The sequence below is a fragment of the Nematolebias whitei genome, chromosome 6 (assembly GCF_014905685.2).
Source record: "Nematolebias whitei isolate Nwh7 chromosome 6, NemWhi1, whole genome shotgun sequence".
NCBI lineage: Eukaryota > Metazoa > Chordata > Actinopteri > Cyprinodontiformes > Rivulidae > Nematolebias > Nematolebias whitei.
The window spans coordinates 13,507,172-13,519,999 of record NC_056503.1 but is presented as its reverse complement, the minus strand read 5'-3'; the positions used below and the strand labels follow the sequence as shown (position 1 = coordinate 13,519,999).

Here is a 12,828-nt window from a genome sequence, read left to right as displayed (position 1 = left end):
TAGAAATGGCTTCCTCTTTGCACTGTAGAGTTTCAGCTGGCAACGGCAGATGGCATGGTGGATTGTGTTCACTGAAATGCTTTCTGGAAGTATTCTTGAGCCCATTCTTTTATTTCCTTGACAGTGGCATTCCTGTTTGAGGTGCAGTGACGTTTAAGTGCCCGGAGATCACGAGCATCCAGTAGAGTTTTACGGCCTTGACCCTTACGCACAGCGATTGTTCCTGATTCTCTGAATCTTTTGATGATGTTATGCACGGTTGATGATGATAACTTAAAAGTCTTTGCTATTTTACGCTGGGTAACACCATTCTGGTATTGCTGCACTATCTTGCTGCACAACAATGGTGGAATTGGTGATCCTCTTACCATCTTGGCTTCTGAGAGACACTGACACTCTGAGAAGCTTTTTTTAAACCCAATCATGTTGTCAATTGACCTAGTTAGTGTTAATTGGTCTTCCAGCTGTTTGTTATATGCTCAATTTCCTTTTTCCAGCCACTTATTGCTACTTCTCCCAACTTTTTTGGGATTTGTTGACACTGTGAAATTTTGAATCAACATATTTTTCTTTTAAAATGTTACATTTACTCAGATTAAACTTATGATCTGTCATCTATGTTATATTACGAATAAAATATTGACATTTGCCATCTCCACATCATTGCATTCAGTTTTTATTCACAATTTGTTTAGTGTCCCAACTTTTTTGGAATCCGGTTTGTATATGACTGTTTTTGTTCAGTGCTCTGAGACGACTTTGGTTGTGACTTGGCGCTATATAAATAAACTTGGTGTAAATATACTGTACGCTTACATTGTGATGGTTATGAGAAACATGTAGCAGGATTTGAATAGCACATATGCAGCATAGCAAGCCCAGATGCTGCTGGTGAACGCCATCAGAAACACGGCGCCTGATGCCACAGTCGAGAATAGCCCCAGCGCCAGCTCTCCCCACACGGCCCAGGTCACCTCAATGAAGCCCACAGAGAAGGCTGCTGCAGCTCCTGTCACACGAGACATACAATTATCTGCTTCTGCATCTTTGTTGTTGGGATTCATTTATCTGAATGCCATCATCTCTTTCATTGACCATCATAGTTAGCAAAACTTCCTGCACACGTGTGTTTTGGCATCTCTCCAAAGCCTGGTTTGACAAACCTTTTACACCAGGCCCTTAGAATCCAGTATCAGCAATAATCAGATAATCCACCACCTTTTGACTATCTCCTTAATTGAAGCAATTACTCTTCCTCCTCCTGTGCTGATCTGCGCTGTGAATGTGAGCCAAAATGGACACTGGTGCTGTTTCTTCCTTTCAGAATCAATACCCATTTTCTATTTAATCAGTCACCACAGATGAGCAGGTGCGGCTCGCTTGTTTTTAGTTAACTGCAGTTTGTGTCTGTCTGTGTGCTATCTAATGTGGCAGCTTTAAATGACGTTGTTAAATGTGGCTTTGTGCAGTAAAATGTGAGTTTGCAGCCATCTTGTTCTGCTTCCCTACAACAATTAAACTTCTGGTTCACGTTTGAAGTGCAGTAAATCAGTGTTCCCGTTTCTACTTTCTGTCAAACTGAAGTTTTCATGATGCAAACCAACTTTTAGTCTGTTTGGCTGGAGTGCTGTCATTAATTATTGTTTTTTTCTCATTCTCTGTCTCATTCTTATTCTTGTTCTTCGCACTTCTGCAAAAGTGAACAGACAAAAAAAAAGAAAAGCAACATTTTCATCCTTATTCTGTTTTTCCTCATTCTCTTTCTTTCTTGTTTATCTTCTTTTTCTTCTGATTCTCATTCTTTCCCTCATCTTCATTCTCACTATTTCCCCTCAGTTTTTTTTTTATTCTTACCCTTCCAGTCATAGAAACAATAACTTTGTGTTCATTTTGCTTTGGTTGTAGTCTTTTCTGTGTTTTCAGGTTTCTCACTGGGGATGATGAAAGTCTTACCAACAACTGAGCAAACGGCCTCGACTCCTCCGTTGTAGATGGACGATGTGGCCGATGGTTCTTTGTGGTCCCACATAAGCTGAATGTAGTTAAAAATTTGCGTATAGCCAGCTGTAGCCAGAGCCCACCACAAAGACCAGTAAACTAGGTGCCTGCATAGTGTGAAGTGTAACAGATTATAATGCTGAGTAGATTTATCAAGGGCATTTCAGTATCAATAATTTGTAGAAAAACACCACAGTGAGTAATTATCCAAGCTGAATATAGTTGCTGTATGCATACTTGCACTGTGCAACCTCGATAACTAAAATACAAGACCTAGTGGACGTACCGTGAAGAGTATGACTCCCTGAAGCTCCCCCAAAGTAAGTTTCCTGCAGCGATCAGATTTTCTTTGCTGCACCAGCCAGCCCTGCCATCATGCTCCATCTTCTCTTCCTCTGGGCCTGCTGCCCTCATATCTATCACCGGATGCTCGTGGCTATTGTTTCTGAGCCGGTCCTCCTTCTGGGACGGTGGGCCTGCAGCCTTTTCCTCCTTGAAGAACATGCTTCTTTTGGGCATGGGCAACAAGAAGGAGATGAGGAAAGCTATGCTCATAAATCCTAGAGTTACAGCATTGAGGTAGAAGTAGTCCACTCCTGTTATTCAGAGAAGAAGCGTTGCATTTTGAAGCATAGTTGAGAGCAATTTATTTATGATGTTTCATTTTTCACAAGTCAGTGATGCAACGTTTACATTTTCTTGAGATTAAGTTTTATATATGACAATGTTTGTGGCCCTACCTGCAAGGGAGACAAGCATTTGACCTAGGCTGGCACCAAATGTATATCCAGCCAGAATGGCGCTGCGCAGGAAACCTGTAGCTCTTTGGTATTTTTCAAGTGGAATCATGCTGTAAATGTAAGAGAAGTAGGCCACCTCTGTGGAAGTCGCGACAGCATAGTTTACCTGTAAAACAGACAGCAGTTGAAATGAAACTGTAGTGATGCAACATTATTATTTTTTATATAAAAGGCAATAACAGATGCATTAAAAATGTTTCTGATTAACACTCACTGCTGATGCAAGATTGTAATGTGCCAAAATAAGCAAAAAATACAAAGTTTAGAAGTATGTCACTGACACAACCCTAATCAGTTTCTGAAATGTTACACATTTTAACTTTAGAGGATCTTGCTAACCTGAAGGAAGGTCATTGCAGGCAGACCTGGGGCAAAGCACAGCAGGATGTAGTTGGTGACCAGAAAAAGCCCCTGTACCATGATGACGGGCTTGTATCTGAGGAAGTCAGTCAAGAGGAAAACAGGGAAAAGGAAAGCCAGGTAGGAGTACGTCCAGATAGGAAACAGATAGTTGGTCAACTGCGGGAGACGACAGAGGGCTGAGAACAGGATTGCAGATTATTTTTGTCTCGTGTTTAGAATTTGATGATCTTCTTGGCAATCAATGATTGAGGAACAAAACATATGCACGTGTGGTTCTTACCACCTCTTCGGTGATGTTCTTGTGTGGTCCAATTAAGTAAGGTGTAAGGAAGGGCTCTGCTACTCGGCAGTTAGCAAAAAAGCCATAGAGCGACAGGATTGTGGTTGGATAAACCCATCCAGATGGCCTCAGTTTGGCCCACAAACCCATATTTTAACCCTATAGCAAAACTATCACAGGTTGTCTTCAATTTATGTTTAAACAGAAGTTTCTTTTATACTTTGTTCTCCGTTTAAGTCAGAACAGCACATTGGTGATCCCGTAAGTGCTTTGAGCTTTGCTCAGTAGCCAGTAAATGCACACATAATCTTTATGAGCCACATACGCCCTAATCTGGACTTCAGATTAAGACGTACAGACTTTGACCAGGAAACGAAAGCATCGCAGGATGGGACTAAATCCATTTTCAGTATAAAGTAATTACACATTAAGAAAGGATTCACTGGACAAAAAGTCAAAGTGCTCTTACAATTTTATGATTATAATTTAACATTTGTTCCTAAATATGTTTCTAGAAAGCATCTGAACATTAGGTAGCAAACAATTTGTCTTGACAGTAAACAGTTCTAAATAAATCATAAACTCAATTAAGATTTTTCTATACTGAAACTGTAGCGTAAATCAATCACAAATAAGAACTAATAGCACCTGAGATATGTTTTTTCCATATCTTTTTTTCCACCTTATGACTTCACTTTTAATTTCTTTTCACACGTTCGTTTCTGTTACATTATGCAAATTAGGAAGGTGGTGTTTTGGGATGTCACGTGCACACGAGAAGTCTAGCGAGCTACTGGCTACAAAGCCTCATCTTACGAGAAAAAAAAAATGTTATCAATAAACTCAATTCAGGTGGTTTCAATGTTTTGGACTTGAATAACCTGCACTCCACATTCAAAGTTAAATGGATCCAAAGATATCTGAAAAATCTAAATTCAATGTGTCACTGGATCTCTACACATATTTTTAAATACTTGGGCCTAGACTTTTTCTTAAGATGCAACTACAAAATAGAAAAACTTCCTGCAAATGTATCCAACTTCCATAAACAATTACTTTTATGCTGGACATTGATTTATAAATACAACTTTTCACCTCGTAACTGTCTTAGATGGAACAACCAAGATGTTTGCTTCAAGTTTTTTTAAGAACTGGATGGATTGATATTTTATTTGTAAAACAATTGTTTAACAAGAATGGACAAATGTTTAAGTATGGTGAATTTCTTTCTGAATATAACATCGCAGTAACCCCTAAAGACTTTGCTATTGTTTTTGATGCCATCCCAGCAGGTTTACTGCTGATAGAGCTCAAGTCAATTATTTATTGGAAACTCGGATCATTTCCTTAGTATTAAAACTGGAAATAGACATATTAGAGAAAGAACCAAAGGAATACTATTAGTAAACCTGCTTCAATCTGTTTTTGGAACAATCTGTATTCTGATAAACAGACGTGGTCGTTGCCAAGAATTATTATTTTTTGTTTCAAATAAGGTCCGGGAGGTGTCCTGTAAATTCAGTACTGGCTAAATATATTCCAAATATTGATCCTCGTTTTTTCCTTCTGTCATCTTAAAGATGAAACATTGATCCACATTTTCTGGGACTGCACTTTTAGTAAAACATTTTGGTGTGATCTTAACATCTTCTTTAACAGAGAATGTGATATACCGTAATTCCTGGACTATAAGCCGCTACTTTTTTCACAGGCTTTGAACGCCGTGGCTTATACAATACTGCGGCTAATTCATGGATTTGTGTTTTTTGACAGGTTAATGAGCTTCCTGCCGCCATATCATTTAGCCTCGTCACACCCTGGCGTTCACATAGCTGCCTAATACACATCTCTCCTGGGGGGGCTCGTGACTCAATGAGACTACTTGTATAAATAAAGGTAAAAAAATTCAGACGGATGAAATTACTGAAGAGGTCACAGTGGAGCAATGAAACGAGGAGTGGAGGAGAGAACGAGTAGGGGGAACTTGTGTCCCTCCCTGGGGGCACAACAAATTATTCGCAGCCACTTGATATCAGTGTGAATCGTGCATTAACACGACACTCGAAGCTCGGTGGGAGGCTTGGATGACTGGTGGCGAGAAATCATTTACCAAAACTGGCAGCATGCAAAGAGCAACATCTGCTCCAGTCTGCCAGTGGATCCTGACAGAGGAGCAGTTTAAAAAAAAAAAATCCTCTGCAGGAGGAACATGACAATAGTGATCAATGACTTCCTGGTAGGCTACTGATTTTTTTTTTACCAGCCGTGTTACCGGCACTGTTCAGAAAAAACATTTACTGTACATATTTGTGTATGTTACGGTACATATTTAATCAAAAGTTTAAAAAAAAATCTTTCTGTGTAAATGTCTCACGTTACAACATGGACACCCATGGCTTATACACAAGTGCAGCCTATATATATATGTACAAAATTATTATTATTTTTTAAATGTAGTGGGCGCGACTTATATTTTGGCACGCTCAATAGTCCAGAAATTACAATAGGCCTACTTGTTACATTGAATGTTAAACATGTTTTCTCTTGTGTTTCTAATATTAGAACATCTAGGATAGAATATGTCATTAACTTTCTTATTCTGTTGGGTAAATTCCACATAAATTCCAGCAAATATGTTCAACACAAGCCCAACCTCACTGTCTTCAAAGCCTATATGAGCTGCTTTTTGGACTCTTTTAAACTTTGCACTAATTCTAAAGCTATGAAACTTGAAGCCTTATATGAAGAATTTGATTTATAACCTTTTTTTTTTTTTTGTCTCTTGAATCCTTTTGCAGTTGTTACCCCCTCACTTCGAGCAAATTACTATTACTGTTAGTGATTGTATATTATTTATGTGTAAATAAAGTTTGTTTAAAAAAAATCTACTGCGCTTAGCTTCGTTCTGGTATTGCGCATGCGTGTACCAAGTGAAAGCTCTTCGGTCGTCATAGCAACGTTTTTGTTGACAACAGGTGCTGCTCTGGATGAATATGAGGCTCAAACGATTTCTTCTTAGATATTACCCACCAGGTAACACAGCCTTAAAGTTACGTGTCTTAAATTACAGCAACTTAATCGTGTTGTGTTGGATTGTTTCCAACTTTGACCTTGACTTGTCTTGGAAGAAACATTTGTCCAGCTTTAGCTAGCTAGCTAGCCCAAAGCTAAACTTTTGGTTCTGTTAAGTTGAGGCTTAGCCTGTTTTATACCATATAGCTGGGGTTAGGCACAGGAGAGTTGTTTGCATTACGTGCAAAAAAAGCATAACCTTTATTCAAAAGAGACATTTCCATCTGTTCTTGGTCTTTAAATCTCCAGGAGTTGTTTAGGCTGGAATGATTCAAACTAAACATGTGTTCATTTTTTATATCCTCTATCAGGTATCATCCTGGAGTATGAGAAAGGAGGCTATTTGAGGACTAAATCAATCGACCTTCTGGATTTGACTCCACAGTGAGTGAGTTTCTATTGCACTGGGATATAATAAATACTTATCCTTTGTTTTGAACCTTATTTGTTTCATAAATCCTACAAGTTTTTGAAGCACTCTATAATTTCTGTTTAGATAATAACCATATGGTGTAACTAACTGCTAGAAACTTTTCTGCATGTCTATAATTATCCTTGCTTATATTTTTCCAGCACACCCCCCCCCCCCCATTTCAAAATGTTTTACACGATTGGTATTTGTTGTTTGAAAACATCTGAGATTCATGAGCGTTGTTTTTCCGTGTTACAGAACAAATGTAGAAGAGTTGGTGTCAGAAATCCGTCAGGTGGAGCCTCTGATCACAGAGTCCCGGTCTGAACAGGTCAGAGAGCTGGTCCTTCGACTCCAAGAGAAACAAGGTCAGCAGGACCACCACAGGTTCTGCTTCTGTAAGGTCAGAGTCAAAGTCCAACAGCATTAAAGCAGTAAAATGAGTTTATTTCATCATGTTCCAAGAATATTAAACTGAGTGCCTAAATAATGGTGATTCACGCTCATGTTCTTTATAACACATAAGCAACTTAAATAACTTTTAATTGATTTCTGTCAGGATCAAATAATTGCAGTCATATATAAGATCCTGATTTTGTGTTATTTGCATACTGTAGATGAAAATGTTGCATAAATTCAAGTTGTGACGTTGGTTAATGAAGAGTCACTAGAGGGCAGCAGTGGTTTAGTTACTCAGTGTTGGAAAGTAAGCCAATCTCATAGTAATCAAAATATATGTTTTAAATGATAAAGTTATTGTTATTTTGTGTGTTTTGGGAAAAGTTTATTAATGGGGGAATTCTTGTCTGACTACTTTTAGGCTAGAAGAGAGACCTTATCATTCTTACTGGAAAAAATATACATATTTTTCAAGATGAGTTAAATCAATTTTGAGTGGAAGGATTTAAAAAAAATGGTTTAGATCTTTATTTTATTTCTTTAGGAGCTGAAGGCACACATTCTACCACTGACAAATGTTGCCTTTGACAAATCTGGATCAAGGTGAGTTTGTCTTTGACTCTGCTGCTCAGAGATTTTTAAAACCCTGAAATGTGATATAAGTATTTTTAATAGCTCCAAAATGTAAAGAAAAATAAAAGAACTTGACACATAAAACTTGTTTCAATTTTCAGTGTCATGAATAATAATCAATGTAGTGTGGCTTTGTCACACAATAAAGGTCATTTGTTTCCATTTCCCCTTTTATGACGATGAAAACAGGAGAAGTTACTGTAAGCACCAGAAAGAGTGAATATGGAAAAGCAAAAATAAACCCTAAGACCATGAGCAAATTATTAAGTGTTGATTAAAATGAATGTGGATGTTTCTGTTCAGTGCTTTGAGATGAATTCTGTTGTGATTTGGCGCTATATAATAAACTGAATTGAACTGAATTGGATTGAAATTAAATTAAAACCATCACAACTCATATCACACACACACACACACACACACACACACATGCACACACACTGATCTACGTTCATGTAGAGTAATGGTTTCCGTCTGTTTTGCATTAAATCAAGTAAACATTTAAAGTGCCAAGTATTCACTGCATCAAATGTTTTATATTTTTATGGTTATCATAAATCCAGTATGGGCCAAATAAATTGGTCTTCTTTAAACAAACTTTGTTTTAATGTCAATGTAAATCAAATTTCTACAAAGTAATGTCAATTAAATAAAAATATTAAATGTTAAACAAGGCATTGTTGAAGAAAACTCATATTAAATATCAATTAGAGTTTGTCTAGATTGTTGAGAAACTGTAGTTGGGGGAGTGGTGGTCAGAGGTTAGGGAAGGCGAGCCTGTGATTGGAAGATCGCTGGTTCAACTCCCTGGACTGACAACATCAAATATGTGGATGGGATAGGTGAAGCACCCACACCTGTCTCCACCCTCATTTGCCCCACTCTGGGCCCTTGAGCAAGGCCCTTAACCCCCACCATCCGCTCCCGCGGGTGCCCAAGATGGCAGCTCTCTGCTCCACACAGAGGGCTGTGGTAGCTCAGTGGTCTGCGGTTGTGTCAGGAAGGACATCCGGCGTAAAATTAATTGCCATGTCCTCGTGCGAGTTAGTTTGTTGTGATGACCCTTCAAGAAGGGAGCAGCCGAAAGAAAAAGGGAAGTTGAGAATCTCAAGTTGAGATTTAGTTTGAGCTTTCTTTCTGCCACTCTCCCACTGGTGAAAAATCTGTTGGTGTTCATCAAAACATTGTTGAATTGCGTCTCTCCCAGGCCAGCACGGTGGCACAACTGGTAGAGCTCCTGCTTCTCAGTGAGCAGGTTACCCGGTCCGGGGGCCTTTCTGGGTGGAGTTTGCATGTTCTCTCCGTGCATGCGTGGGTTTTCTCCAGGTACTCCAGTTTCCTCCCACAGAACAAAAACATGCATGTTAGACTGATTGGTAACTCTAAATTGTCCCTAGGTGTGAGTGAGAGAGTGAATGGTTGTATGTGTCCCTGTGACTGGAGACCTGTCCCCGCCTCTCACACAGTGACTGCTGGATATGGGCACCAGTGACCCCTGTGATCCAAAATGAAGAAGTGGGTTAAAGATAATGGATGAATGGATGGATGGATGGATGGATGGATGGAGTCTCTCCCATCACACCTGCTGAAGTTTTACCTCCTTCAGAGTGGTCACAGGTGTTTTGGTGGCCTCTCACTATTTTCTTTCTTGCATGTTCACTCAGTTTGTGAGGATGGCCTGCTCTTGGTAGATATACAAATATTCCTTAAGGATACTGGTCCAGATGACATGATTTAACCTGCTTTGTTGTTATTCCTTACATTTCTTGATGATGGATTTAACAGAACACCTGGGAATATTTAGGGCCTTAAATGTTATTTTGGTTATTGTATACATCCCCTGACTTGAACTTTTCAATAATCTCGTGTCTGAGTAGAATTGGGGGAGTGGCTTTAAAGAGGAAGGTGAGGGCGGGGTGGTATTTATTCAACCACATATTTCACACTGTATTTTTAAATTGGCATTTCTTTGTAGAAATCTGATCTCACTTGGACAACGAAGAAGTATTTTTGTCTTACTGTTTTCATAAAAATTGCACCCTTTTACCATAATTAATTAATGACCACAATAAAAAAAACAACATAAACAAAACAAAAATAAAAATATCCAAGGGGTGAATATTATAATAATAATAATAATAATGTCATCACAATGTCAGCACTGTATGTTTCCATACAATGGCGAAATTAGTCTCTGCATTTATAGGCACTGTATATGCAGTACGTAAAATTAAAGGACGCTGAAAGAAAGCCACGAACAAAAAAAACAGCTACTTTAAAATCACATTTACAGCTAACCTTGTCTCTAGCATTTGACAAAGAAAGAACATATAAATATGGAACATAGAAAACATAGAAAGAGCAGTCTGGGATCACAGCATCACTGAGGAAAATTCCACCTTCAGCAAAACACGGTGGAAGTCTTATCATGATGTGGTGGTTCTTAGCTGCTTCTGGTGCTTAGAAGCACTGAATCTTACATACAGTGCTGCTGCTGTTTGTCTCTCTGTCGCCCTGCAGGTTCATAACTGGGAGTTACGACAGGACATGCAAAGTTTGGGACACTGCCTCGGGCACAGAGCTGTGTACCCTGGAGGGACACAGAAATGTAGTATATGCAGTTGCATTCAACAACCCTTATGGGTAACGAGTCGTTTCAGCTGAACCTTTTGTAGCACGTGACCATAATTCTGCTGCAGCATTAGACGTTTTAACTTGTTTTATTTTCTTCTCATTTAACTTAGAGACAAGATTGCCACGGGGTCTTTTGATAAGACATGCAGACTGTGGTGTGCAGAATCTGGCAAATGTTTCCATACATACTTGGGACACACGGCAGAAATAGTATGTATGCCAGTCTTTTTCAATTACTTTTAGTTTATGAACAGCTGGTTTTCAGAATGAATATTTTGCACTATTATCTACATTCTTATCTGCATCTGCCAATGGTTTGAACTTGTAGCTGCTTTAAAATGAATTACTGATATCAAGCAAGGTATGCAAATAGATCACATTTAGTTTGGTTGCTGCTATTTTCAGAACTGTAGTTACAAGAGTAACATTCCAAACTCGTTAAAATGAGAAGGAATCAAAACATTTAGATAAATCAAGTTGAATAGAAATAAATATAAATTTGTGCTGTATTATGTATTTTTAGTGACGTTGTTTAGCCCAGGGCTCTGCAATCTTTATGATCAAAAGAGCATTTCTGCTCTTTTGCACACTAAATAAAACGTCTATGGAGCCACAAAACCTGCTAAAACTGTGATTATCAACTGGTGGCTCATGGGCCACTTCAAGCCTGTTGGAGGGAGCTTTTCTGGCCAGTATGTGTGATATTATGAAACTAAAATATCAAGTTATTTTTAATATGTACTGGTGTTTTAATATTTTAGGGCAAAAGAAAACAATGGATTTATATAAAGAAGAAAAAAAAAAATATATTTTTTTACTAATTTTGTAAAAATTCAAACACAAGTATGCAGGCCTATGTGAGTTTTCTTTTTAATTGTGGAAACAAGTCATAAAGTATGAAGTAATAAAGCATAAAGTTAAAAATTAGGCCAGTTTGTTGGATATGTGATTGAATTTTAAAATTAAAATAAATAAATACTTTAATTTTCTTTGATTTTATGTCTTTAATTTTTATTGTTATCAAGTTGACTCATCATATTTCTTCTCAGCAACTTGCCTTAAAGGTATTACCCCCAAACATTTGGTGGATCTGAGAAAAAAAGATCACAACGTAAGACTGGAAGTGAACTAAAAGAAGTGGCTAACAAACTACTAGCATCATGTAGTCAACAAGTTTTACTCTTTGTGTTACTATTATGCTCATGCTGGCAAAAGAAATTACTGTAAAGCTGCTAAAACTAGACATTTCTTGTTGTTGATACAACAACCAATAAACTTCAGTTTTATGTTAGTTTTGGTCCAAACTTGGAGCCACTGCAGAGGGACCAAAGAGCCGTAGGTTCAGAACCCATGTTTAGGTGGTCACAATAAGAGCACTAGAAGCACTACAGAAAAGGTTTTAAATTCATACATATCAGCTTAAAACACAAATCATCTAGTTGTTTCCTCGGGCACTATAAAGTGCTGTGCTTTCAGACACATTTTCACACCTTGTGCTTTAATAGACCCCAGATCAAACGGGGGATTTCAAAATGCAGAGAATAAATGATTTTGCTTCATTTTCACATTCACAGGCTGCTCTTGTTACACCGTATTATTTTACATTATTAGTGTTTACCATATATCTTAGATTTTTCAACGTCTTGTTTAGCGTTAATTTAGCGTACAGTATATCTTAGTTAGATCCTTATAGACTGTTTCTGTTCATACTTTATATTTTTGCTATTTTTGGGTGTAACTAGGACCTTGAGTACATAATGTCGTTCCACCTCATGTACCAGATGTGATGCAAATGACAATAAAGGATTTTGAACATGAACCTTGAATTTAAAAGTGTAAATAACAATTACAAGTGTCATACTATATTCAGATTTCTAGGGGTATGCATTACAAGAAAATGTAGAAGTGTCTTTTGTGTTGTGTAGGTGTGCCTGGCGTTCAACCCCCAGAGTACACTGGTGGCCACAGGCAGCATGGACACCACAGCCAAGCTGTGGGATGTGGAAAGTGGACAGAATGTGGCCACCCTAACTGTAAGTTCACTCATTAGCAAAGTTTTTATTTTTTATTTTGTATTGGCTGGCTTGCATTAAAAAAGAAGAAAGAAAAAAAATATATATACACATATGTAAATGTATGTGTATATATATATATATATATATATATATATATACCTATGTATATATACATATATACACATATATATATATACATATATACATAAATATATATATATA

General features: G+C 37.8%; 2 protein-coding genes across 2 annotated transcripts in view; one reads left to right on the top strand and one right to left on the bottom strand.

Moving 5' to 3' along the window:
• The window catches only part of slc19a3b (solute carrier family 19 member 3b), a 4,911-nt gene extending 1,320 nt beyond the window's left edge, over positions 1–3,591 (bottom strand). The window contains exons 1-6 of the mRNA XM_037678495.1: positions 3,442–3,591; positions 3,138–3,317; positions 2,739–2,904; positions 2,285–2,594; positions 1,954–2,105; positions 817–1,009 (exon numbers count right to left, since the gene is read on the bottom strand). Of these exons, the coding sequence (XP_037534423.1) occupies positions 817–1,009; positions 1,954–2,105; positions 2,285–2,594; positions 2,739–2,904; positions 3,138–3,317; positions 3,442–3,591 (1,151 nt within the window). The remainder of the gene's footprint in view (positions 1–816; positions 1,010–1,953; positions 2,106–2,284; positions 2,595–2,738; positions 2,905–3,137; positions 3,318–3,441) is intronic.
• Positions 3,592–6,410: 2,819 nt separating this feature from the next.
• Positions 6,411–12,828, top strand: part of daw1 (dynein assembly factor with WDR repeat domains 1) — a 23,789-nt gene continuing 17,371 nt past the window's right edge. Inside the window, exons 1-7 of the mRNA XM_037677403.1 lie at positions 6,411–6,474; positions 6,825–6,897; positions 7,184–7,328; positions 7,869–7,927; positions 10,478–10,600; positions 10,702–10,801; positions 12,517–12,624. Of these exons, the coding sequence (XP_037533331.1) occupies positions 6,429–6,474; positions 6,825–6,897; positions 7,184–7,328; positions 7,869–7,927; positions 10,478–10,600; positions 10,702–10,801; positions 12,517–12,624 (654 nt within the window). The 5' untranslated portion in view covers positions 6,411–6,428. The remainder of the gene's footprint in view (positions 6,475–6,824; positions 6,898–7,183; positions 7,329–7,868; positions 7,928–10,477; positions 10,601–10,701; positions 10,802–12,516; positions 12,625–12,828) is intronic.